The 26497-nt window shown below is 39.9% G+C and overlaps 2 protein-coding genes across 2 annotated transcripts; one reads left to right on the plus strand and one right to left on the minus strand.

Annotated features, from left to right (window-relative positions):
• Positions 1–705: 705 nt before the first annotated feature.
• Positions 706–8324, minus strand: LOC310945845 (aldehyde dehydrogenase 1A1-like; the record flags this gene model as incomplete). Its single annotated transcript, XM_083912075.1, has 14 exons — positions 706–778; positions 1548–1622; positions 1801–1958; positions 2091–2255; positions 2366–2550; positions 3372–3474; positions 3567–3680; positions 3843–3971; positions 4327–4388; positions 4509–4638; positions 4779–4919; positions 5700–5804; positions 7170–7342; positions 8264–8324. 14 exons carry the CDS (start codon positions 8322–8324, stop codon positions 706–708), a joined length of 1674 nt encoding a protein of 557 aa, XP_083768201.1.
• A 5710-nt stretch (positions 8325–14034) lies between these two features.
• cyp1d1 (cytochrome P450, family 1, subfamily D, polypeptide 1) lies at positions 14035–19800 on the plus strand (the record flags this gene model as incomplete). The annotated part of the gene is made up of 7 exons (XM_083912074.1): positions 14035–14304; positions 14391–15011; positions 15722–15845; positions 15961–16050; positions 19024–19147; positions 19274–19360; positions 19518–19800. 7 exons carry the CDS (start codon positions 14035–14037, stop codon positions 19798–19800), a joined length of 1599 nt encoding a protein of 532 aa, XP_083768200.1.
• Positions 19801–26497: the final 6697 nt, after the last annotated feature.

Raw genomic sequence — 26497 nt, forward strand, 5'->3', positions numbered from 1 at the left:
CAACCTCCGAAAAAGTCTATAATTATTTCAATGGCACACTAGAGCCCCCACAGTCGAACCCCATAACATTCTCAGTTTAAAGGTAGAGAGGAGTTGGGACTCTGTGTTAAGTGAATGGACGGAAAATTACATGTTTTATCTGTATTACTGGTAGTAGCACATCAAAATGTAAAAAATAAAAATATCATGTTTACTGCATTGCAATAAGTGTAGGGTTTACTGGTTATTAATATAGGTCAACGGTTTTATTGATTTCATTTGGAAATCCCTGTAAATAGTATGTGAAATGTCTTTAATGTCTATTTTTTGTATGACACCTATTAAAATAATTATTTTCTGGCAAAGTGTTATTGAAGTGGTTACCGCCGAATGGAAACGGGTTCTCTTAACATACACATAAAAGATGCTACTACATAGAACATGCTGTCCACTAAACTGTTAAATATGCTACATCTGAGACAGTTCACTAGAGACGTATAGATAAATGAATGTCAACATTGTCACAGTAATATCAAGAGAATAAGAAGTTTAAAAAAATGGGTATATCTTAGGAGTAAATGTTCATGGGGACACACAGAATTGCTGATGACTTCAAAACATCCGGGTGCCATATAATTATTGCAAAATGTGTGCAGAGGATCTGAAGCCAAGGGGTGGTAGAGAATTTAAAAGAGAGGAAAAAGTCATTCCTGTTATTTGATGGTTTTATGAGTTCTTCTGTGAGATTTTGATGGTGACAGCCTTGACCTCGGTGTATTCCTGAAGAGCATATTCCCCCCTGAAATGAAATGAAAAAATGTCAAGTCAAGTTGCAATAACACCAACCAACACTGCAGAGCTTTCATAGCGTATGTTGTAATAAGAAAATGTATTTTGATTACCTCTACAGCCCATTCTTCTACATATGTCTGTACCATCATGTGGTTTAATATTATTTCTGGCCTTTAATACAGTAATTGTTTTACACAGTCATAATAGGTTTTTTTGTTTTTTTTAACAGACAATTGGAGAAATGACAATATCGCTCTGTATTGCAATGAATTGTGGGTAATTCAATCACTGAGGTGTAGTGAAGTCTGCACCCTGGGCAAACTCTCTAGAAGTCTGCAGAAAGCCCGATAGAGGCTTCTATAGGACTGGATCAATTGTGGATTGGGACAGACCTCAGCACTCACAGACTTTCCAGGAACACGCCTGCAAGTCCACAAGTCTGCAAGTGAAGTGTGTATATTTGAACTCAGCCTATGTTTTGGGACAATATACAGTATAGAGAAAGCCTGCAGACACTACTCAGATAGCCCCTGGATCTCCTCTGAATTGTTGGCTACTTTTTTGGTTAGTGCTTTATAATGTACCAATTTAATCATCTATTATTTTCCAGATGATATAAATGGATATAAATGAAGAAAATATATTGAATTTGTGTAAACTTTTTTGTTTTTTCTTGTTAGAGAACCTCTAACTTTATTGTGTCCTCACCTCTGAAACCAAACCTACGCCCTTGATCACCGGCCACGCTAAAGCTGAGATATGACCGTATTACTCACATTTCTCTCCCATTCCCGGACATCTTGAAGCCACCAAAGGGACACTGGGCACTCATGGCATTGTAGCAGTTCACCCTTAAAAAAAAGAAAGCCAGTCATTTTACACAAGCCATTACTAAGTGTCGAAATGGAAATATGTTATTAAAGTCTAATATTTCTTTAAGGAAAGTTTTGGTGAGGATTTTCACAGCAGATACTTCAGATTTACTGTTCGAGCCACCGAACCCTGAATTTTAGAGGATTTGATCCCTACCAGACCATGCCAGCCTGCAGAGCGGACGAGACTGTGAGGGCCTTGTCGATATTGTTAGTAAACACTCCTGCTGCCAGGCCGTAGTGTGTGGCGTTGGCTCTCTGGATGACTTCATGGATACCACGGAAACACATGATCTGTTGCACTGGACCAAAAATCTGAGAGGCGCAGAAGGGAAATGTGGTTACAAGGTTACATACGGAGGAAATTCAGAACACAGTGGTAAACTGAGGACACAGAGGATCCATGTGTAGATTGTGTCCGTGCAGGTGTGTTTTAGAGCACAGTACCTCTTCTTTTGCGATTCGCATGTCGTCTGTGACATTTGAGAAGACGGTGGGTTGGATAAAAAGTCCCTGTTGACCCCATTTGGACCCCCCGCACTCTAGCGTGGCTCCTTCCCTCTTCCCACTCTCTATCAGCTCCATGATCTTATCAAACTGCTTCTGGTCAATCTGCAGAGAACAGCGTCTCACATCACATTTTTTCTTCTTACGTAAAGCTTGTGGTTAAGTGGAAGTGGAGATGTTCGAGAAGATGCTGCAGTCTTAACTGCATCCCGTACCTGTGGTCCTTGGTCAACCCCCGGCAGCAATGGGCTTCCCAGGACCTTCCCTCTGGCCTTTTCCACACTGAGATGAACAAACTCCTCGTAGATTGGTTCCTCTACAAACACCCTGGATCCAGCAAGACAGCACTGGCCCTGGTTAAAGAACAGCCCACTGTGGGCCTGCTCCACTGCATACTCTACTGCAAGAGAGACGTGTGCACATATCAAGGTCTGCAGCTAGACTGGACACAGTGTCGTACCAGTGTGAGCTTCATGTGCTACTAGTGCCTTTCATGACTACTTAAACATCTTAACAAAGGGCATGGTTTGAAGTTACACCTGTCACCTGTCATGTGCGGTCAATTCATAGTCTGAAGGTACATTATGAGACTTGGGACTTTAGACTTTATTGTCCCAAAGGGAATTTTTTTTCACTTCACAGTACAGTTATGGACAGCACACCGACAGATAATAACAGATGGACAAACAAAACAAGATAACATGCAGACAAATACATAGACAGAGTGGAACTGGTGTGTTTTCATCTTTTGTTGAGGGCTGCTATGGCTGCAGGCACCAGGCTTTTGCCATAGCGGGCCCTCCTGCACACCAAGGACCTGTACCTGTGTCCAGAGGGCATAATGGTAAAGTGGCAGTTGAGTGGGTGTGTGTGTCCTGTTCTATTGTAAATGTGATGCTTGAGATGGCCTTGAGATTAAGCTCTGCCGGTGTAGGTGTGGGGGACCTAATTTAGCAGCTATGTTTGTGACACGTGTGAGTTTGACCCGGTTTTTCACAGTAGGCATGTTAAAGAACCAAGTGAAACAGTATGCTCTGGAAATACTTCACTAACAAGATCAGTCTACCCTGCTGTCTTCTCCCATTTTTAGATTTCCTTGCCCTCATTAACAGTGCCTAGAAAGAATTAAATGATACACAATATAGGTAATTTGTAACACATGGTGAAGGTACAAAAAGAACAAGTAACTATAAAGTAATCCAGTAACTTTTCACTACTCACAGTCACAATCCGCAAAGACAATGTTTGGGTTTTTTCCACCAAGTTCCAGTGTAACTCTTTTCAGGTTGCTGTCACCTGCAGCTTTCTGGATGAGTTTTCCAACCTGACAACCAATGGCATTGCAATGAAAGGGCTAATACAAATAGGAGCAAAGGAATCTAGAAGAAGAAACTATTCATTTCAATAGATACTAACAGCAGTAGATCCGGTGAAGGCTATTTTGTCGATGTCCATGTGGTGGGAAATAGCGCAGCCTGCTGTCTGACCATAACCTGGCACTACATTCACCACTCCTGGAGGAAAGCCAGCCTGAACACAGAGGGACACATGCTCATCTTTCATTGAGACATAATCTTAGAACAGTCATTCTACATCTGAGTAGGTAATCCCTGAATGCAAGTGTATGGCTTTTGCCCACATGGTTTTTGTTCTTGTATCGTTAATGGGGAGAAACAGTGATAATCCTAGTACCTCTTTGATGAGAGCGGCCATGTGCAGGGCGGATAATGGGGTCTGTTCAGCAGGTTTGATGACCACAGTGTTCCCACAGCACAGGGCAGGAGCAATCTTCCATGCAAACATCATCACTGGGAAGTTCCACTGTTGGTCAAAATGCATTAACGTTTGATTTCAAACAACATGTCAAACTACAATGCTTTTCTGTAAGTAAAACTTAAAAAATACATAATTTGGGTCATTACTTTGCAGCAGCTAGATACACTATAAACTTTAAAGTCATGGTTCAAGTTACAAGTTTATTCAAGTTACAAGTTTATCCCACATTTAAAACTCAATAAAACTACAGTTTAGTGTTTGAAAATATTCTAAATAGAAATGTTAATGTTTTAAATATATTTTTACATAAACCCTTTTTGTTACAGTTTCTATAGTCACAGTACAAACTCATGAACTAGATTAACACCTGCTTTCCAGTTACTCTTTTTTTTCTACTCACAGGAATGATCTGGCCACATACTCCAATGGGCTCATGTCGTGTGTAAGTAAAATAATCTCCATCTAAAAAAGAAAGAAAAAAGTTAATGCATGATAGATTTGAACACATTGTGGGTCTTTGTTTTAATGTAACAATATCTAAATCCTCCATTTAAGCTGTGAGGAATCAATATGGAAACTCACCTACAGGGATGGTTTTGCCGTGAATCTTGTCTGCCCAGCCACCGAAATACCTCAAGGTTTTGATCGTAGCCATCAGATCTACGAAATATGCCATGAGAAACACTTTGCCAGAGTCCAGAGCCTCTAGTGTCTAGAAACAAAAAAACAGTAATTAGGTGACAAGTGCCGGATTAGATTACTGTGAAAACCATGTGAAACAGTACTGAATTTGAGGATTTTGTGTGTGTGTGTGTGTGTGTGTGTGTGTGTGTGTGTGTGTGTGTTTCTCACTGCCAGTAGTAGCCTGTCTCTCTCCACCAAGTCAGCAAGTCTGTTAAGTAGTTGACCTCGGTCTGAGGCGTCCATGGATCGCCATGGTGACCCCATCTGGAAAGCTGCTCTGGCACTCCTCACCGCTTTGTCCACATCTTCCTACAAGAGGTTCAAGTTGAGGCGGTGATCACATAGACAAAGTCAGTTTTATTTATAAAGTGGCACATATTCGCTTTACTATCTGTACAGCATACGACACCCTATCATAACACGTGTCATGAACTCCCTCTGTCACCTTCAAATTCCCGATTGTACAGAGAAAAAATAGAATTACCCCCTTATGGTTGTATGTCTCCACCAACAGTTTACACCCATGTCTGCCCAGACTTATATAATTTATGTAGTGAAGATTTTAATTCAATAAAAGTTTTGGTTTATTTCTTTTTGGTGAAACGTGGATGCTTTACACACATCTTTAACATCAACAACAGCAGCACAGAACATTTATACAAACACTACAGTTTCAATATTAGTGACCAAATGTCTCCCATTCTGTTCACGAGTTAGGGCGCTGAATTATGACCAGAAAACCATCTTTGAACATTATGATGTCACAGTGAAGCTGACCTTTGACCTTTTACATATAAAATGTCACTCCACCATTTTATCCTATTAGACATTTGTGTGTGAAATGTGGTAATAATTGGTTTAGGAATTATTTAGTTATGGCTCAAAACGTGTTTTGTGTGGGCACACTGACATCCAAAATTAATAAATCCATCCTTGAGTCCAATTCGACATTTGTGCCAAATTTGAGTAAAGAGATAGCAAGTTCACAAGAATGAGACGTACGGATGGACAACCCGAAAACATAGTGCCTCCAGCCACGGAGGCATAAAAAAACACATTTGATTTATTGGTGATGTTTAATATACTCACTGAGTCAGCCTCCTCCACTTCACACAGTAGATTCCCTGTAGCGGGATCATACACAGGAATCTTTCTCCCGCTGCATGACTCGTGCCACTCGTTATTGATGAACAACTGAGACACCAGACAAGAATTAGAAGAGAATAATACACAGAAAAAAGACTCTTTAAGTACAATGTTGCAATCCAGATCAAAGACAGTCCTAAACACATGGTGCAGTTAATCAGCTCTTCTGAGCCTGAATGAATTAACAACAGGCTCCTTTTTAGCCGCTTTGCCTGCTCTGATACCTTTTATTAGATGCATCTGCATGCTGTAAAAAGTATTTTCAGGTAATTACCTTCAAAAATACCCTAACTTATCTCGTTAAAACGTTCCCATTCTCCTCTCATTACAACCATATTTCTAATCTTCATTCATGAAACAAACCATAAATTACTACATCACTGGTGTACAATCCCATATTTAAGGGCATAATTGGTTCGCCATCATCAACAGGCTGATCCACTGAAATACAAACCAGATGATAAAACTCCCAATCTGCCTCCCAGGGTACATGATACATGCTAGGATGAGGATAAAAATCAAAAACTGCAATCTTTTTTCAATATGTGACTCCAAATTCAAATTAGAATTGTAATCAAGACTTGACTTGCTGGTGTGCAACACCTACAAGGATCACTCTGCTGTGGATTTCTGCACAGTGCCATACTAATGACTTAGAAAGCCATACACAACACACACCAACAGCGGTTAATTTCCATATTCTAATAAAAGAATAAAGAAAAAGAGTTGCACTTAATTTATGTGGGGCTCCGTGTATCCTATGCCTTATAGTTATAAGCTTTTTTGGCCTCTAGAAACAAAGAAACTGATGCGCTGATCTGATACCCGGATCAGATATCGGCTCCGATATTGACTAATTAGCTGGATATCAGATGAATGAGGCTGATCCAGCGTTCCGATCCAGTCATTTATTTTTTATTAATATCATACACAGTTAGAGCAATCTGGTCGCTTCAATTCTATGTTTGCAACAGTGGTTAGGGTTGGATATTACATTTAAAATATCTGTTTGCAGTGCACTTTACAAGGAAGTGTTATTTATTTATTTTTGCTGCTTATGTATACTTTTTTATTTGTTAATCCATAATATTCAGTACATTTATATCTGTGTTCATTTGTTACCTTTTTTTAACAAGGCTAAAGGTTTATGTTAAGCCTGATGCCTTCACTCACATGGCAAAGTATACGGTTCATTCATTCAGCAGTAGAATCTGATTGATATCGGGTATCAGATCGGTATCAGGTATCCGGGTATCGGGTATACTGCTCAGCCCAGGTATCAGTATTGGATTGGGAAAAAAAGGATCGGTGCATCACTAGAAACTGAACAAAACTGGAGCTTAGTTGCGGATAATTCCTCATGTTTGCTTCAGTCCTGCTTGATCTGACTCTTGACGGTTGGGTGCAGCTTACCTTAGTGTACTGAATATGGAGGTCTGGTACTGGCATTGGCAGGGCCTGCGTCTCAGGTCTGTCTACATGCTGTGGTTCGTGGTTCTGGTTTGGATCCTGGTGGTTGCACCCGATATCAGACTCCTGCTGGTGGCTGTAGCCAGGCTGGGAGTTCATGTTGGCATGCTTTCCCTCTGAAAAAGACAAATGGAAGCCACTGTCCAATCGAGCTTGTTTGCGTGCATGCGTTGGTGTTTACCCATACACTGTACGGCATGTGTGTGTGAAGACTTGATTGTGAAAGTTAATATCTGGATCACTGAGTGAGAAAAGCTCCTTTCGTTTTTCGTCATAACCCTGTGTGAAAGTTGCCATCCCAACCCTGCTGGAGAGAGACTGTGCCAAATGAGGCGCTGGGATTGTCAGCAGGACAACACCACGGGGTCAAGGGTTACGACTGGCACCTTAAAGTCGGGCTGGCTCTGAGCTGTGGACTGGAATGACCTCATTATGGTGAAGAGGGTCGGAGAACAGCATTATGCACAAGAGGTGTGCTTCATTTAACTCTAAGCTTTATTGATAAATGAGTTAAATTGTAAGAAAGGGTAAAAAAACAGAGGTCTATAAGATAAGCCCCCTTTGCACGTAGATGCATACAAAAATCTGGATAAACCTGCACTTATGTAAGTACTTTATTCTCATGTAATGGTCCAGCTCAATTTGAATCATTTACCTTTACTTTTGTCATTCATGTAACAATCAACAAAAACATACAGACAGTAAAAATAATGTGCTGGATATTGCTCTATATTAGTTAGCCAGTTTTTCTAACTACACATTCAGCATAATGTAGAAATGAATAAAGAAAAACAGCATTCATCCAAATGCAAATTAAAAGAATTAGCCTATTAAAGGTCATTAGAAAGTTAAGAATGGAGATGGTTCATTATATTTAATGTTCAGTCAAATTGTGCAGAGAAAGATTTTCACCTGATTTAAAGTAGTTTGTTTCAGCTCTGTGGTGCACACTATGATGCTCAGTCTTAAGACAAACTGCTAGTCTTTTATTTCCACTATACAGCATAGCATTGTTTAAATATTGAAGGTGCTGTTACCTGTTGGAGATGCTGACGGCTTGCCTCCAGCCTGGTGGATTTCCGCTCCAGTCACAGGCATGCTGCAGCTGTCTGTCTCCTCTCACCGTCAGTGGACCGCAGAGCCGCCGAGCAGCTTTATATACCTGCTGCACACTCAGCGCTAGGAGACAGAAAAACAGCAGCCAGCATCACGTACCCTACCGTCGCACCGGGAGTCCTCCTCTGTCCCCCGAGGGTCCCACCGCACGCGCTAATCCCCATTCAAACGGAGCCAATCCCAGTTTACCTCACGTGCCCCGCGAGGCAGGCGCGCGCAATGCTCAGTTTCTTTGACCATGAAGTGCAATTATATTTTATGCACATTGGTTAAAATGTGCATAAAAATTGGCCTTTGCGTTCCCTTTTCATACTTAATCACGCTGATGTATGTCTGTTGTGTCCCAACTGTATGACACAGAGTGCCCTGTGCATGTTATGAATGGTTCAAGAAGTCATAGGGCAATTCAATGAACCTCTTCTTAAATAAGGTCCCATATTATGCTAATTTCCCCGTTCATGCCTATTGTATTTTTGCGTTTATCTTAGACATGTTTACATGCTTTAATTAAAAAACAACAAATAACAACATTATTTATCTCATATAGGCCTAATTTCTTTCTAAATATTGCTGCGTTCCATTCATTTATTTTTTTAAACTTTATTTATCATCAAATAGTATTTGAAAAAGGAACATTAAAGACATTCCGGGAAAAATAATGACAGACAAGTTCACTGAATGTAATTTAAATAAATTAAATCAAATTTTTTGTTGGATTTAACATATGAGAAAGACTCAAAATATATTTTTTATTAAATTAAAAATAATGGGAAGAAAGTGGTTGTCTTGGACATTTTGACTTTATGTATATGGAATTTACTTAGTGATGTGTATAGATTAATTATGTTAAATGTATTATTGTAAGAGAAGGAGCCAAAAATAATTACTTTCTTATCAAAGTGATAACCTAACTGTAGTTTAAGCAAAAAAGACAATTTTCCAAATCTTTCTAAAAGGTGATGCAAAACGGACACTTACATGCACAATAAATGGATGATCCCTTCTCTTCCTGTTTTAGAGAAGGAAGAGCTGTCATCAATGTCAGAAAAATGGATATGTATGCATTAGTAGGATAGATGTTGTGTACTAGCTTGAAATGTAATTCTCTAATTTTGTTAGAAATTAAAAATTGAAATGGGACAAGCCAAGCTCTACTCCAGTTTGTATCATTGTTTGTATCCATTTACCTTGGAAGTCAGAAGCGTGAATGACGTCACACTCAAGTTGACGTGTTCCAGTTACAAAGTCTGAAAAACATTATATGTAGCCAAGTACATCCACAGATGAAAGATGTACTGTATTGTGTGGACGATTATTTAATGAGACCCAAATAAGACAGAAGTGAGAGTAGACAGTGTATTCCTACAGCTTTTTAGCTACTGTTGATGCTTGGCGCCGCCATGTTGGATTTGAGGTTGGGGCAGTGAGGTTGGTCCAAGTTCAACTGGAACACAACATATTCAAGATTCAAGATTCAAGATTCAAGAAGCTTTATTTATCCCGAGGAAATTATTGTGCAACAGTTTGAGAGAGCAACTGTTGCTGGCTGCCGCTTAACACATCGTCGGGACCGGGAATATACATATACCATAAAAAGCCCAGTCTGCTATGATTGGTCAACATTTCCAGGTCTTCCACATCTGCACTGTCAGTGCCTCAGCACCATCATTACAGGACTGCGTGCGATTTTCTACCTATATATGGATACATCACAACTGTACAAAAGTCCTGACGTCACGTTAAAAGGCACAGTTTCTGAATACGGGCTGTGTGCATTTCTCTGTGGATTGAATTTTCTGATATGTTAGCGATATGAATATAGCATTTTGAACTGCGTTATAATAAAAAAAGACAGGAGACATGAAAATCTCTTTTTTTACAAATGGGACCTTTAATATGTGAGCTATGAAGCTATCCGGCTGTTAAGACGTGACGTAACTACCTTTCAAAACAGGATTTCCGGGTCTGTCAGACTGATCAGCCGGATAGAGAATTAGTTCTCATCTGTTTGAATATGGCCCCCTTTTACTACACTAAAGCTGCTGTGAGCAAATCCAGACACATAGACTTCTTAGTGTCACTTGTTGCAATGTCCAATTGTTTCATTGCATTGCTTTAACTTAACTGTGCTGCGTCCACATAGGGTAGGCTCATCCACAATGTGGCAAACATAATTGGGAAGATGTTTGCTTTGATAAAGGGCCCCCTGCTGTTTCACTGTCTCCCAGGAACAATGTGGTCACATAACTTTGTCTGGTGCGCCTATTTTAATCTTGGCTGTCTGGAAATACACACATCCCTTTGAGAATTATCCTCGGGGACAACACCGTCTCTGTAATTAACCATTGTTTAACAATGAACAGATCAGCAGAACTGTAGTGGGGGAGTGCAAACAGTGGAAACCATCTTCCCATACTAATGTGTATAGCTCCATTAGTTGACTTGTGCTATGAAGGCAGTTGTGGTTGGATTAGTTATACCGTATTTTAGGAATACTGGAGATTTATTATTCATCCAAGCATGCCTTTCTTAAGTTGTATGCCTCATTGAAGAAATACAACAGGTATTCGTTTTTGTTTAAAGCATACAGCATACTTGTTACAGAGGGAGTAGGGGTCTGTTAAGTTTAGCCACATGTTAAGCATATCAACATGCTCATTTTAAGTTTTTGGCACTGTGTGTTAGGGCTATAACACTGGTCACGGTTTCATGTTTGAATATGAACAACATATTCTTCTTCTGGAGACTTCCCCATCTATAGTCTGGCTCCAAAGAGTCAGTGGTCTGTCTGCCAGAGCTAATGACAAGAACGGTCCGCCTCGGCTTGAGAGGACGGACCACTGGGTCAAAGGAGCTGTCGCTCCGCCTGACAGCACCGGGTGTCCCACAGTTGAGCTTGAGCTAAATTGACGGTTCGATGGAGAGTGAGAAAGAGGGGCAATGAAAGGAATGAAAGATGGAGAGTGAGAGATAGTGAGAGAACTCGAGGGGATGTAATGCAGGCATGAAAGAGGAAACTTGGGAAACAGAATGAGGAGAGAAGGGAAGCAGAGAATTTGAAGAAAAGAGAGAAATAAATGGCTTTGATAATGAAATGAAAGGCCAAAAGGTAAATATTACAAAAAATAAAATATAAAAAAATGAAAGCTGCCAAAATGAAAGGGAAATAAGCTGTCAGGTATTGCTATCTATATTCTAATAATTATTATAGAAAATAATTACTATACTCACTCCCTCATCACTCATCTCCTCTTCAACGGCCACATTAACAGCTCCAACCGGGGGATCCTGAGGTGTTCCCAGGCCAGTGTGGAGATATAAATCTCCACCTGGTCCTGGGTCTTCCCCGAGGCCTCCTTCCAGCTATTAAAGACACTAATTATTATATTGTATAATAATTATTATATTGTAGATAGTAGGGGACTATGTAATGCATAATAATCTGTCTTTGGCAGGTGTTTATATTACCAATGTAACAAGTTTGAACTTCCTAACTATCGCTGGCAATATGTTTTCATAGTATACTTTTACATAATTACAATGTTTAACCAGCGGCTGCATGAACAGTGTACCCTGCAATGTGAAGCCTTTAACTACGCCTTTATTGTTAAGGGTGTCAGAGATGTGTAGGTTCAGCTTTTATTATCTCTCAGTATGTGATGTTGTATATCACTGCACTATATTTTGCGGTGTTCCTGTTATTCTGTCCACATTTCCTAAAGTATGTGTGGTTGTGATGAGGATTTGACTGTTGCCTGAAGCCTGAAAGGACTGACCTCAGTCCAAACCAAGGGGACACAATGTCAATCTAAGCAGAGGGAGAGCACCTCCCTGTGTCAAACTACAGATATTACATTATTCATAATCAGTTACGGGGTCTGTGTGGAAAGAAGTACTCAGATCCTTGAAGTAAAATGGTAATATCACAGTGTTGTTTTTCTGTACAAGTAAAAGTATTGGATTCAAAATGAAAATATATTGAAAATAAATAAATTTGACAAAACTTTACTTTAACATTCCCTTCTTTGGAATTGACAAACTAACTAGCTAGCTATCTACCTAACTAACTAACTAACTAACTAACTAACTAACTAACTAACTAACTAACTAACTAACTAACTAACTAACTAACTAACTAACTAACTAACTAACTAACTAACTAACTAACTAACTAACTAACTAACTACCTACCTACCTACCTACCTAACTAACTAACTAACTAACTAACTAACTACCTACCTACCTACCTACCTACCTACCTAACTAACTAACTAACTAACTACCTACCTACCTACCTACCTACCTACCTAACTAACTAACTAACTAACTAACTAACTAACTAACTAACTAACTAACTAACTACCTACCGACCGACCGACCGACCGACCGACCTACCTACCTAACTAACTAACTAACTAACTAACTAACTAACTAACTAACTAACTAACTAACTAACTACCTACCTACCTACCTACCTACCTACCTACCTAACTAACTAACTAACTAACTAACTAACTAACTAACTAACTACCTACCTACCGACCGACCGACCTACCTACCTACCTAACTAACTAACTAACTAACTACCTACCTACCTACCTAACTACCTACCTACCTACCTACCTACCTAACTAACTAACTAACTAACTACCTACCTACCTACCTACCTACCTAACTAACTAACTAACTAACTAACTAACTACCTAGCTACCTACCTACCTACCTAACTAACTAGCTAACTAACTAACTAACTAACTAACTAACTGACTAACTGACTAACCGACCACCCGACCAACCAACCAACCAACCAACCAAACAAACAAATAAGCAACCAAACAACCAACTAACTAACTAACATTACAGCAGAACAATTACCAACCGACATGCTATCCTTCATAAAGGGTCAAGCAGGACGAGGAATTACAATCCCCATACAGAAAACCTGTGTGAGCAGAAATACACGTACACAAGTTACCAAGCAGTTCCCAAACATCACAAGTGCGTGGATCAAACGTTCAAAATCAGAGGAGCGAGACTAACACGCGCCTTCCCCTCAGTAAAATACCAACATTGAAACAATAAAATTACATATTGAGAATGGAGAAAACAAGCTCGAGGACCAATCGATGGATGTCCCGGGTGCATTTTTGGGTTGCTCACAAATTGTTTTGTTGACTTTTTTTATCCTTTTAGATTTTGAAACACATAAGATATTAAATAAATCTATGCACTGCAACAAACAGGCTCCAACTTTGTGAGGGACAGAGGGAACAGGAGAGGAGGGGCCCTTGCTGTGAATGGTTCCGCTCTGTGATCAAATGGGCTGATGCGGTCACTGGCTCGCCGGGACGGACTCGCCCTTCACCCTGAGCCAAGTGTCTCGCCGTGTGCGCCTCTCTATTGTGAACGGGCAGCATCTCCGTCTGCAGGGGGCCTGGCTGCTGTAGGGACGTCCTGTACTGCAAACTACTCTCACTAGCAAGTTCCCGAAGATCAGACCTCAAACTTCCACCTGCTGAGTTTTTATCCTCTACTCTGCTCTCTGTCCGCTGTCTCTGCTCTCTATTTATTTACACCAACGTTAAAGAGCATACCGCATGGTGAGTTTGGCTTATTTCTTGTTTTCTGTCCTTGTCTCATTTTTATCTTTGTCTTCTTTTAACTTGGTCTTCTTCTCTCTTTTATGGACAAGATGAGACTGACGTCTGGGATGCTGCCCATCAAGGAGAACCCTTGTGCCTCTCTGTCTTGTGTCACTGTTGCTCTGTGTCTTCTCACCCTCCTCCTGATGGCCCTCAGGGGCCGAAAGAGCCACCACCACCACTCCCAATTGGATTGCACAAAACATCCCCCCCTTCCTGGCCCCACACCGTGGCCCCTTGTCGGCAATCTGCTCCAGATGGGGGACCAGATTCATCTTTCTCTGACCCGCTTGAGGCTTCAGTATGGCGATGTTTTCAAGGTATATATAGAGTAAAATGTGTTAAAACTTTAGTCAGAGGTTTAAGTATTTATTAATTCAATCATTTGTTCATTCCTTCCCTCCAGATGCGTCTGGGCTCTTTGACTGTTGTCGTCGTGAGTGGATACTCCACCATCAGACAGGCGCTGGTTCGGCAGGGAGAAGCTTTTGCCGGGCGCCCTGATCTCTTCACATTTTCTGCTGTAGCCAACGGCACCAGTATGACCTTCAGTGAGAAGTATGGACCGGCCTGGATGCTTCATAAGAAGCTGTGTAAGAATGCTCTCAGGTCTTTCTCCCAGGCCGAGCCCAGAGGGTCTGGTGCTACCTGCCTGCTGGAGGAGCATGTCTGTGCTGAGGCAGTTGAGATGGTGAAGGTGATTCAGGAACAAGCTGCTGCTGAAGGGGAAAAGGGCCACGATATAAAGGGCATAGATCCTGTGATGCCCCTGGTAACCTCAGTGGCGAATGTTGTCTGTGCCCTCTGTTTTGGGAAAAGGTACGACTACAACGACAAGGAGTTCCTCACTATAGTTCACATCAACAACGAGGTCCTGAGGATCTTTGCAGCGGGGAACCTGGCTGATTTTTTCCCCGTTTTCCGCTACTTTCCGAGTCCATCTCTGAGGAAGATGGTCCAGCACATCCACAGGATGAATGGATTCATGGAGCGGAGCATTGAGGACCACATCAATACCTTTGATAAGGTAGGGAAGCCGGCAGACACAAACAGAATTGGCTCCAGGAAATGCAGAATTACACACTGACGTATCACAGTATCAATCATTATTGATTGGCAACTGCAATCAACTCAAAATGTAAGGCTTTTTAAGGACATGCAATGCAAAATGGATATCTTAAAGAAACGCACACACGTTTTACATGCATAGTGAGACCATGCCACAACAATAATTTGTTAATTAGTAAAATAATAAAATATAATGACAAACCCATCACTGGTTTGATGAATATTATCTTCACCTTAGCCAGTCACAAGATACAAACAGAACCTTTTTCAGAACAGTCTAATGTGGTGTATGGCGTGTCTGTAAGTGTTGTTTTTCTTATATCTGTCACACTAATTTGCCATCCACCATTTAATCTGACATTGCTCTCATACAGTAGTAGCCGTGAGTGTAACTGTAGCCAAAAAAAGAACAAACAAGTTCCCTGGGAGGGACCTTTGTTCTTGTGCAGAGTGCCTAAAATGTTCGCACGCACTGTAATTAGGAATTAGCATCCCACTGGAAGACACGCGTCGTACTATAACTGATGACTGGCTCTGCCGTAATTATTGCTTTTAAAACTTTTAACCTCTGTTAATCACCCAACAGTTCTTACTGTGGCTTGATGTGTCAATGATGCGACACAATCAGTCTTAAAGTCCGTGTCATATTGTATGTGTGTATGATTGCAGAACTGTATCCGGGACATTACAGATGCTCTGATTGCACTTTGTGAGGACCGAGAAGAAAATAAAGATTCGTCTGTGCTCTCCAACTCTCAGATCATTCACACTGTCATAGACATCTTTGGAGCAGGTTGGCCACACTAGAAGTTTAATTTATATTACGATTTTACTGATATTACAATGTATCATATTCATAACAATGATTACTCTCCTTTAAATGCAGCTGTGTTTGTGATTTTCTATAGGATTTGACACCATCATTGCTGGTTTACAGTGGAGCCTGTTGTATCTGATCAAGTTTCCTGACATCCAGGACGGAATACACCAGGAGATAGGTACTGCCTTATTTTTAAGTACGACTAATCTCTCCTTTTTTGGATACCAAGATGCATCTTTACTAGACAAGGAGCAAGAGGAAACTGTAACTGGAGCATGCATCTAATTTAAAGAGAAAGAATTCATGCTAAGCTGGATAGCGAGGGCTTGTCCAGTGTCCAGTCTCATGAATGACTCGTTCTCATTGTCCAGAAATAGATGGTTGCTCATTAATGATTAGCAAATCCCTAATGAGCTAAATATTGTGGCTGGTGCTTACGCCAAAACTACTAAATTTAGAGTAGAATCTGTTGGTGCATCCAAACCAGAGAAAGCCCCATAATGGTCCCATATTATGCTAATTTTCAAGTTCAAACTTGTATTTTCAGTTTCTACTTAAAAATGTTTTCATGCTTTAAAGTTATAATCTGTAAGATTTTTATCTATTTAATTGTCTTTTAAGTTACTATCTATCAAAGAGGGAGTTAAAACAGTGGCGATTAATCATATGACTCACTAATGAAAGCGCCTGTACTTGTCTCTTTGCTGAGTAGTACATGTACATGTATCGGTGTGCCTTTGGCCACATTCCCTCCCTACATACAAATGCACCAAGGTTAGTGACGCTTTTTATGTCAGTCAGCAGCGGTTGATCTGCCCAGTTGGAGCTCCTCACTGAAGTGTATGCTGTGTTTCATTTAACTTGAAAATCCAACTTTTGAGTCAGGCTTGTAGTTAGGGCAGAAGTTTAATAGGAACATGTGTGTGTTTGTATGGTTTAAGAGGGTAACATATAGGGGACGGACTGGAAGTAGAGAGGTGAGATGTGTGTCAAAGTTTACAAAAGACCAAAAAAAAGTCACAATGCATACTGACAAGATGGAGGGCCCTGAAAGAACAGTCTAATGATCTTACTGCCATGAGGCCGCTAGAAACAACATATCTCAAATCTTGGATTGCAACTTTAATTTTAACCTCTAGAAGTGATGATGGCTCGTTTAAAGTCACAGTTTTGAATACAGGCTGGATGCATTTCTCTGTGGGTTGAGCGTTTTGATACAGTATTTATATAGCACCTCGACCTGCTTTATAGTCTAAAAAAGACACATAATTCTTACTTCTTACAATCTGGGCCCTTTAATATTTGATATATGAAATAAACAGAGGGCTCAATTAACTCTCATCTGTTCAAATATGTAGCAAAACATATTTAAAAAGATGTTGAAAATGCATCTCTTTGTAACCTATTTATTACATTAGATGAGTAGATGGTCATATAATGACGTCTTTTAGGAAGTATCAAAATTTCAGACAGAATCAACAACTGAATGACCTTCCCGGACAGACACAATCCAACAGCCACCAGAGAAACTCACAAAAGATCGGTCCAATTTGCTGACGCCAGAGCTACTTTTGAAGCGGGGTTGACAGAACTGGTGCTGTCTGTTCCGAGGCACGTTGCATTTTCACAGAGAGAGAGAGAGAGAGAGAGAGAGAGAGAGAGAGAGAGAGAGAGAGAGAGAGAGAGAGAGAGAGAGAGAGAGAGAGAGAGAGAGAGAGAGAGAGAGAGAGAGAGAGAGACTAAGAGGAGACAGGATGAATCAGAGAGGGAGGCACAAACAGCCAGAGAAAGAAGGAAAGGTTAGGGAGTTGATCCAGACTGACACAAAGGCGGTAACACGCAAGGCACATAGTTTAAAATTCCGCACTTACTCATCACTTAATTGTAAATAAAACACAATTAATTGACTATGAAGCTTTTATTCTACTGTTACGGTCCACAGAAAAGCTTTACTGGAAAACTTATTAGGGTAGCATTCAATACATCTCAGCCCTTTTAACCCTTGATGGACTGAAAAGTGCAGCTTAATTTTACAGATAGGGAACTCTAAAATAATTATGCCAATGCAACTATATCAGAAACCTACAATATAGTTAGAGAGGGATTTGATGTCATGCAGAATACAACTTCAAGGGCTCTACTGGCCAAACACCGATTTAACCTGCGTCCTAGTTCAGGGGCTGTGTCCTTCATGATCTCAGCCAACTCCTAAAGTTTGGAAATATACCAGTGTTTGTTCTTGTATGTAGCCTGGGCATGTTAATCACACGTCTTGATAGTTTCATAAAAGTTACCATGGAACCTGGAACCTGAGGCTGCAGCCGAGTAGTGTTTTTTCCTAACTGAGTGAAATGACCCAGAAGTATCTAAGTGGCAGCCGTAATAAGAACTGGTGGAATGCTCTAAATGCTGATTCGGCATAAGGTACACTAGATCATCCTTTACCAAAGGAAAGGATATAATGCCATCCCACAGTTCCTTGAGGCAGCAACATTTAAAGCGATGCATGACTTGGCTGTTCATTAAAACAAACAATATGCCTATTTTGCATAAATTTAATTTAATTTTAATAATCTCATACTAATTGAGATTTGTGTGGCTAAATATGACTGGATATGATGTTGAGCCTGAGCAACCATCCTCAATGTGGTTGAGGATGGTTGAGGATGCTATTTGTCGCAAAATACATTTTGTTTGAATTTTGCAACAAATAGCATATATTCCTTGAACTAAAGTAATATTTTTCACTGGGTTGTCCACGTTTAGCCTGCATGAAACAACACTGTAAGAACTCATGGGGGGAAGTATTTCAGATACGATTTTAGTAGTCCATCGAACATTGTAGTTCCACCACAGAAGACCCAGAAATACGTAACATGCACCTGAATGCAGCTTTTGTTTTGGTCTGTGCGAGGACAGACCATATAAGTGGTTGGAGGTCAGGCTGGCCTTCGGGTCCTTCAAAGGACATTCCTCGCCTGGGCCACATTCCTCACCTGGGCCCAAAATCGGAGATGCAGATGAAGTGTCGGACATAAAAGAGCACCGACATTTAAGATTTGTACAGATCACAGAAAACTCTGGAATTGTAAATCAGCTCTCAAGTTTTACACAACTTTCTAATGGGTTTTGGTGTTTTTGTCTTTTGTAGACGACCACATTGGCACAGCCAGGCTGCCCAGGTTTTCAGATAAGCCCAAGATGCCTTTCACGGAGGCATTCATATATGAAGTGTTTCGTCACGCTTCATACGTCCCTTTCACCATTCCTCACTGGTAAGGCAGTGGTTCTGATGATGTATGAAGTTGTATTGAGTCCCGTAAATCCTAATCTTAACCTAGAAAAGGCTCTGTGTACAGCTGTACGTAATGTTGCTAAAACTCTGGTTCTCTCCCCTGCAGTACCACAAGAAACATCACCTTGAACGGATATTTCATTCCCAAGGATACATGCGTCTTCATCAATCAGTATCAAGTCAACCATGACGTGTGAGTAGCCACAAGCAATCCTCACTATACTATTAAAACTTTGAATCTGACTGATGCTACTGTAGCGGTAAAGAGTGAAATCTTCCTGTATCTTTTAACATCTGCTTCTCAGTTGAAAAGAAAGTGTTTCTCTTTTTTTGTTGCTTCTCACTCCCAGTGATCTTTGGGGTGACCCGGACACATTTCGCCCCGAACGCTTCCTGGGTTCCTCGGGCCTCCTCAACAAGGAGCTGACGGAGAAGGTTCTCATCTTCGGCATGGGGAAGAGACGGTGTCTTGGTGATGGATTTGCACGTTTGGAGATGTTCATCTTTCTCACCACGCTGCTCCACGGGCTGCGGATTGAAAATATTCCAGGGCAGGAGCTGGATCTCAGCTCAGACTTTGGTCTGACGATGAAACCGCGTCCCTACAGGATTACCATCTCCTCGAGGTTTTAGACCAAATTATGTTCTGTCTGTGTGGATGTTTTGGAATATCACAACACAAATTCTAATTCTAATTATAATTATTATTATTATTATTATTATCATTATTAGCCACCATATTTGGCTAACCTTAATAACACCACTGAGATACAGTACGTCTTATATTATTGTTCACAGACTGGAGTTTCGTTTTTGGCAAATGTGGTACAGACAAAAAAGGAAATATACTGTATGTGCAAATATGTTTCTAAGATAAAGAAAAATAGTTAGAAATATTACTGATTATGAACTAACTTCCTATTTGTATTAAACACAATATTTATGACAGTGCGGGGTCATTCAAAGTGCTTCTGTGCCCATACTTTTAAAGAGTTGCTCCGCCTTCCCGTCCCACCACATTAAAAATGAAAGCCCCTCATTAAAAGCATTTATCTTAAGTTATTAGTTACAGTTAAACACTGAGGGAGGTGGAGAAAGGCTGTTTCAGATTGGTGATCAGCGCTTCAGGCCTCAAACTGTGTTCACGCAGAGTTCATCCTCACTCTCCTCCTCCTCCTCCCTGCTTTAACTTCTCTCCAACTCTCCTATCTCCTCTTCATCAGTTAGACTCCTTTCATCTCCTCATCCCCCTCATGTCCCTGTCTTCTTACTGTCCTTATTCCCCTTCCCTAGCTCTTACTCCTCTTTTATCGTAGCTTCAAGGCAAACACTGTTGAGCTAACTCATCTGCTCGAATCTCCAAAGTCTCACCCAGCGGCTCTCTGAGGAAAGACTCAAAAATATATATATCAAGACATGCAAGTTCCCCATCTTTTTGAACATCCTCCCCCTCACCCAACAGTGCTGTGACCTCCCACACACTCAGATTAGATACAGTCCCATGCATTTTTGAGGGAGGCAAAGAGGACAGCAGAGTGTCAAATCAGGTATTTCTAACTTTATAAGCTAAATATAAAGACAAATGGCCATATGTGTATGGACAAAAGAGGAGTGGGGCAGAGTTACTTATGGAAACGTCATTCTTCGATGGAAAGTTTGCGAGTTATGCTCATGACATTGTTATATATGTTAAACTTTTCCAGGGAGAGTCGGCTAAGGACTGAAGGTATTTTCCAGCAGAATCCTATGGAGTTATAGAGTGCATTAAAAAAGAAGAAATCTGTAAAATTACAATAAAAATAAATTTGAAATATAAAGAGGAATAAAAAGGAAATATTTGTGAAAATATAAAGACTATAATGACATATAAAGGAATGACTATGAGTGTTTTAATTTATGTTCACATTTATTTGTTCATTCGTTTTTCCATTTACCATTTCACCAATCTCTAGGATGTTCTAGATTGATATTAAGTATATATATTTATATAAAGTATACAATTTAAAGCCCGATTCCACTAAAATCGTGTCTTGCTTATTGTTACTTATGGATGTTTGAGTTTCACTGTTAAGAATGATTTAAACAAGAGGCTGTTTTCACTTTTTAGTCCAACTAATGTACAAACAAGAATTATGTGTGACATCACAACTAGTGTGGAAGCTTATCATGGCTCACGATGCAACTGACACGTGTCCAGCAATTAACCTTGAAACTAAAATATAATTGCATATTTATTTGTTTTTTTTAATGAGGAAGAATGAATGGAAGCCATTCAAAACATGTCTGAAGGGTATCTTTAAAAAATGTGTCTAAGACAAATCAGTTATTATTTCTGTGTTTATGCCCTGCAGCGAATACTAGTGCAGTGGTCTACATTGGTTAAAGCAATATTGCAGTAAAGTAATATGTACTTTAGTAGAATAATATTTTTAAGGCAGCGTTGCTTTGTCCAGACGGTTTGAGTTGAGTGAAATGTCTCGACAACTGTACAGCTAGTATGTAAGAAGTATGTTCTCTCCTTTATTTTTCTATTTATAACTGTAAACATGTCAAATTACCTCTTGAAATTTGAATTCAAAAAAAGGACATGTGCTCCCATCATTATAGTAAATGATGTCAACAGACTTTGTTGTATTTTTATGAGGAAAATAATATATGAAATGGCATTAGTAGTCTCTTGTTAAGAATGAACTAAATATAGTAAAATATATTCAAATATTGTCTGTATTTTAAATGTCAACTTCTAACAATATGGTGAATATCATAACAACGGAGGTTATACTTGTGACTTTAAAATAAAAAGGACATTCGTAGCTTCTGTATTGCACTGGAAATGTTTTAGATTTTTAATCCAGATATTTAAAAGTTGTTACTGTAGAAGTAACTGTAACTCTCCGTGTCCTCAGTGACTTCCAAACACGTCACCACTGTCTCCTGACAGCAGGCCTTTAACCAGTTACTGTATTAAAGGCCTCATTCCCAGTTTGCTGTGTGTGGTCGTATACAAATTATATACAGTGTTAAATTTGTTTGTGTCACCTAATTAACAAAGCACACACAGAGGATGAGACCCCGGCCCCTTCATCAACCGTGTTCCCTCTCCATGTGTCTTTGTCTCTCACTTTGTTCTGGTCCACAGAGCTCACAGTAGGATTTAAACTAAGGCCGTCATTAAAGAATAACAAATCACAGTGAACATGTGCTGAGTGGCAGCTGATCTAAAGCAGCCAATAAAACACAGCACGCAAAGAATCATGGCTCTAATGTGGCGTAACAAAGGGAAGCACTTGTGCGCCCTGCAGTATAGATTAAAAAAGCTGAACATTGGGCTCAACTGCAGGCAGAAGACTGTCTTCTTATAGAAACTGTTATCCCTCATCAGCGCTGACATGCCACCCTGGCTCAAACTATTTCAGTGTGAGGCCTCAACTCCACTGTTACGGTTTTAGTCTGAGAACCAAGCCAATATACACCTGAATCAATCTCTCCAGCTAAATAATTGATTCTCCACATAATTACCAATACAAGATGTATAACATTATATAAACATATACAGGGGGACAAACTTGTGACTTTTTGGCAAAAAAAAAATTTTTTTTACAGGAAATAAAATTCTGTAATTTTTTGACTGCCTGACTTCAAGTATGAGTCTCTTTTAGTAGCATTGTGATCACCTTAATTGGGTTATATGACAATATGTCAAGCTTGGGACCGTTAATTTGCAGAATAAGGTTGTTTTAAGTTGCCATAAGCTGTCGCAATTTTAGGTTTTTACATGATTTCCATAATGTTAGCGTCATTTTACAAATTCCTTGTGTAACATTACTGATGTTAGTGCTCTAGGACTACTCGCTAAGCACTAACATTACCATTTTGCAGACGATTTCAATATAAGTTGAGCTCCTCAGCCAATAGACTCAACATGGCCCTTGATGGTTATATATTTTTTTTACGCTAAGATAATATTAGCAAGGCTAATACTGTCATAACCACTAGCAAATACGTCTTTGGATTTGATTTGGAACATAAGACAAAGTCATGAGGCAACGGTGGAGACATTTAGCTCAAATGGACCTAAGTTTCATTATGATATAGTGTAACAGAACATTTGTCACAGTAGCCAAATTATGTCGCTTGAGAAGGGGGGGAAGGCTAAGCTCACTGAAAACGACTGATGAGTTTGCACCCAATCATATAAAGGGAAAGAAAATCTTGGAGGCCTAGTTCATTTAAAATATCAAAACCTTCATATAAAAATCTGCTCATTTCCCCTGCAAACTCGACCAACTCTTTAATACGGATTTATTTACCTTCTGCTATAAAGCTCTAATTTTAGTAAACCCTCTGCCTGTCTGAAAACAGGAAACAACAGGACAGGGCCTTTGCGTGTTGGACAGTGTCCATTCCCAGCCATTGGATATGACCCCGTAATAGTATAGCAACAGTTCACGGGCTCTGGAGACAAGAAACCTCAACCTCAACCTCTCTAATGGGCTAAACTCATTGCCTTTCCCCACATACAATAGGAGTGCACACTGAATGACCAACTGACTTCCTATTTGCCTCTTCAGTTACACGTGGGGCCCTGTATTGTGGGGGCCTCCTTCTATAGACCCGGGCAGGCAGCAGCCATTAACAAACTGCACGCAATCCCCTGAATGGAACTGTCAGCGTCCCCGTAGTGCTGTCACCCATTCCTCCATGTGACTAAACTAAACATCTAAATGACTTAGAATATGTACTACTTCGTTAGCAAGCACAGCTTAAACAATGCATAAAAGATATAAGACAGGCAACTCAAGAAATGTCACCAGGCAATCCCAGTTCAACACTATATTGTACACAATAGACTACAGTTCAAATGTCCTCCTCTTCCACTGTCTGTCCTGACCTCAGCTTCATGATCACCTGTTAGAAACAGAAATAAAGTTAATGTTACTATTTCAATGTGGCCATCAATTATTTTTTATTTTGAACTTCATAGTGTCCAGTGAAACAATCCCCATATTGGCCCATACCGACAGAAGTTCCCAAATTTTGTCTCTGCAGTTTGAATTTTTTGTTTCCATCACCCCTTTTTTTAACCCTTGAAAGTTTGTTTTCTTCTAGTTTTTCCATTTTTCCTACACCAGATAAATGCTGCACAAATATTATATCTCGCAATGTTAACGAAAGTGAAAACTAATTTGTGTAATTTCTGTTTCTGCCCTGTGATTCGTATCCGCTCCGAAAATGTAAAGGGTGTTTCCTTGGCTCATGTTACACCCTTACACCTAGTTTCATACAATCGGTCCAGTAGTCTTTCTTTAACCCCGCTGAGAAAGAAAGAAAACAAACAGACATACCGATCCAACTGATACGGACATTTGCGTTCTTAAGTACAGCTCCGCTTGGTAATGTCTCAATATTTAAGATCATTGCAGAAAATAAGTCCTATGACGAACAATTGTCTATGATACTTACTCGTTTTGTTCAGCAAGATAATCTTCACAAATGAACTCCACTTTTGTAATTTTTTGAAGCATTAATGCAAACGGCAGAAGCACTCACTTCCGGGTTTTAGGACTCATTCATGCAGTACTGAGGTTTGCAGTGCATGTGTGAAAGGAGGTTGGAGACTCATGTTTTGTAACACATTACTGTGACACAAACCTCTTTCAGCTGGGCAATCTCTTTGTTTTCCACATGTCTCTGAGCGTTGTTGGTAATGGCTTTCACTCTTGTTGCGTAACTGGAGGGTTCAGGAAGTTCAGGTGTTATTTAGGAGTTAGCTAGTTCAAATAAATGAATCCCCCCTTTGTTTCTTACACAAGGGATGTGAGCGTGTCATCAAGGTTGCATTCTGAGGGGGATATGTTGACGATCATGAGGGTTTTGGCATTTCCACCCAGGGAGTCCTGCATCACCTGAGAGGGATGAAAAGCACTGGTCATATAGGGCTCACCTGCATGTCCAAGTCCATGTCCTAGTCCGCGACCACTGCTTTTTTTATTATTACCTGCGTCAGCTTGCTATTCCTGTATGGTACATGGGGCAATTCAGCAGACAATGCAGATATCACATCGCCCAGGGCACTCAGAGACTTGTTAATGGAGTTAGCCTCCTGCAGGGAAAAGGAGATTTTAAAGAGAGATGAGCAATATCAGATATTTCTATCATCCTTACAATCATAACGAATAAGTAAGAGCACCTTTAGCTGATGGTCCTTGGCGCCAGTCTTGGCTGCTCTCTCACTTCCTGCCAGGTCCACGAGGCTCAGCTTCCCGATGCTAACGCTGCCATTGGTCAGATTCCTGCTCTCCACCATGATGCAAACAATGAGGTGGGAGCGTGAGCTCTCCACATTCATCTCTTGGGAAAACACACACGACACAAAAATCCCTGAATGGACTTTAATCTTACACTATGGCTGCAACTAACAATTATTTTTATTATCGATCTGTAATCTCTAGATAATCATTTGGTTTATTGGTCCCCCCAAAAATGATTTATTATAATTATGTTGTGATCTTATTGTTTTTGTTTTTACCAGGTACTGTCTGCAGCACTGTACACAGTTAATGTGTTGGATATTAACGTTGATCTGAATCTGTATCTGAAATGCTGATAATGATTTCCCAGAGTCCAAGGTGACATTTTCAATTTGCGTGTTTTGTCTGACCAAAGGTAAATTTAAAAAAAAAAAAATCCCAAATCATTTAATTAAAAAAACAAAACAGAAAGAGACTGCATATTTGTGAATATTTGGCATTTTTCTAGAGAAATCAAATTGTCAAGATTGTTGCAGATTAATTAATCATGTAATCATTTCAGCTCTAGTCAATTTTCTTTTATTATTAAAGATGAAAACTAGTATTATTACAAATAAATAGATGAATGGTGCTCTGACTCCAACTTCAGTGTGTTCATGAGCTTTAAGTTATAATGTTATAATGCGGAAACAACTTGGACTCTACAAAGAGCATTTAAACTACACATTGATCGCTGTGGCCGCTATTTGCGTGACAATGAAGAGCAAAGGAAACAGATCGTGTGAGCCATGAAATATGATTGGGAACAAATTTTTGGATTTTTCCTATAGATAAATGCTGCACAAATATCTCAAAATATTAACGAAAGTGAAAACTAATTTGTGTAATTTCTGTTTCTGCCTTGTATCTGTTCCAAAAATGTAAAGGGTTTCTGTAATCCTGCTGGGAAATAAACAAACAAACAGACAAACCGAGCCAAAAACCTCCTCGGTTGAGGTAAAACTCTGCTATTCTTTATTATTTTGAACCAACCTTCCCTTCATAGTATTTGAAAGAAGTGAAAGTGTGTAAGCTTTAAG

This window comes from Echiichthys vipera (assembly GCF_963691815.1).
Source record: "Echiichthys vipera genome assembly, chromosome: 4".
NCBI lineage: Eukaryota > Metazoa > Chordata > Actinopteri > Perciformes > Trachinidae > Echiichthys > Echiichthys vipera.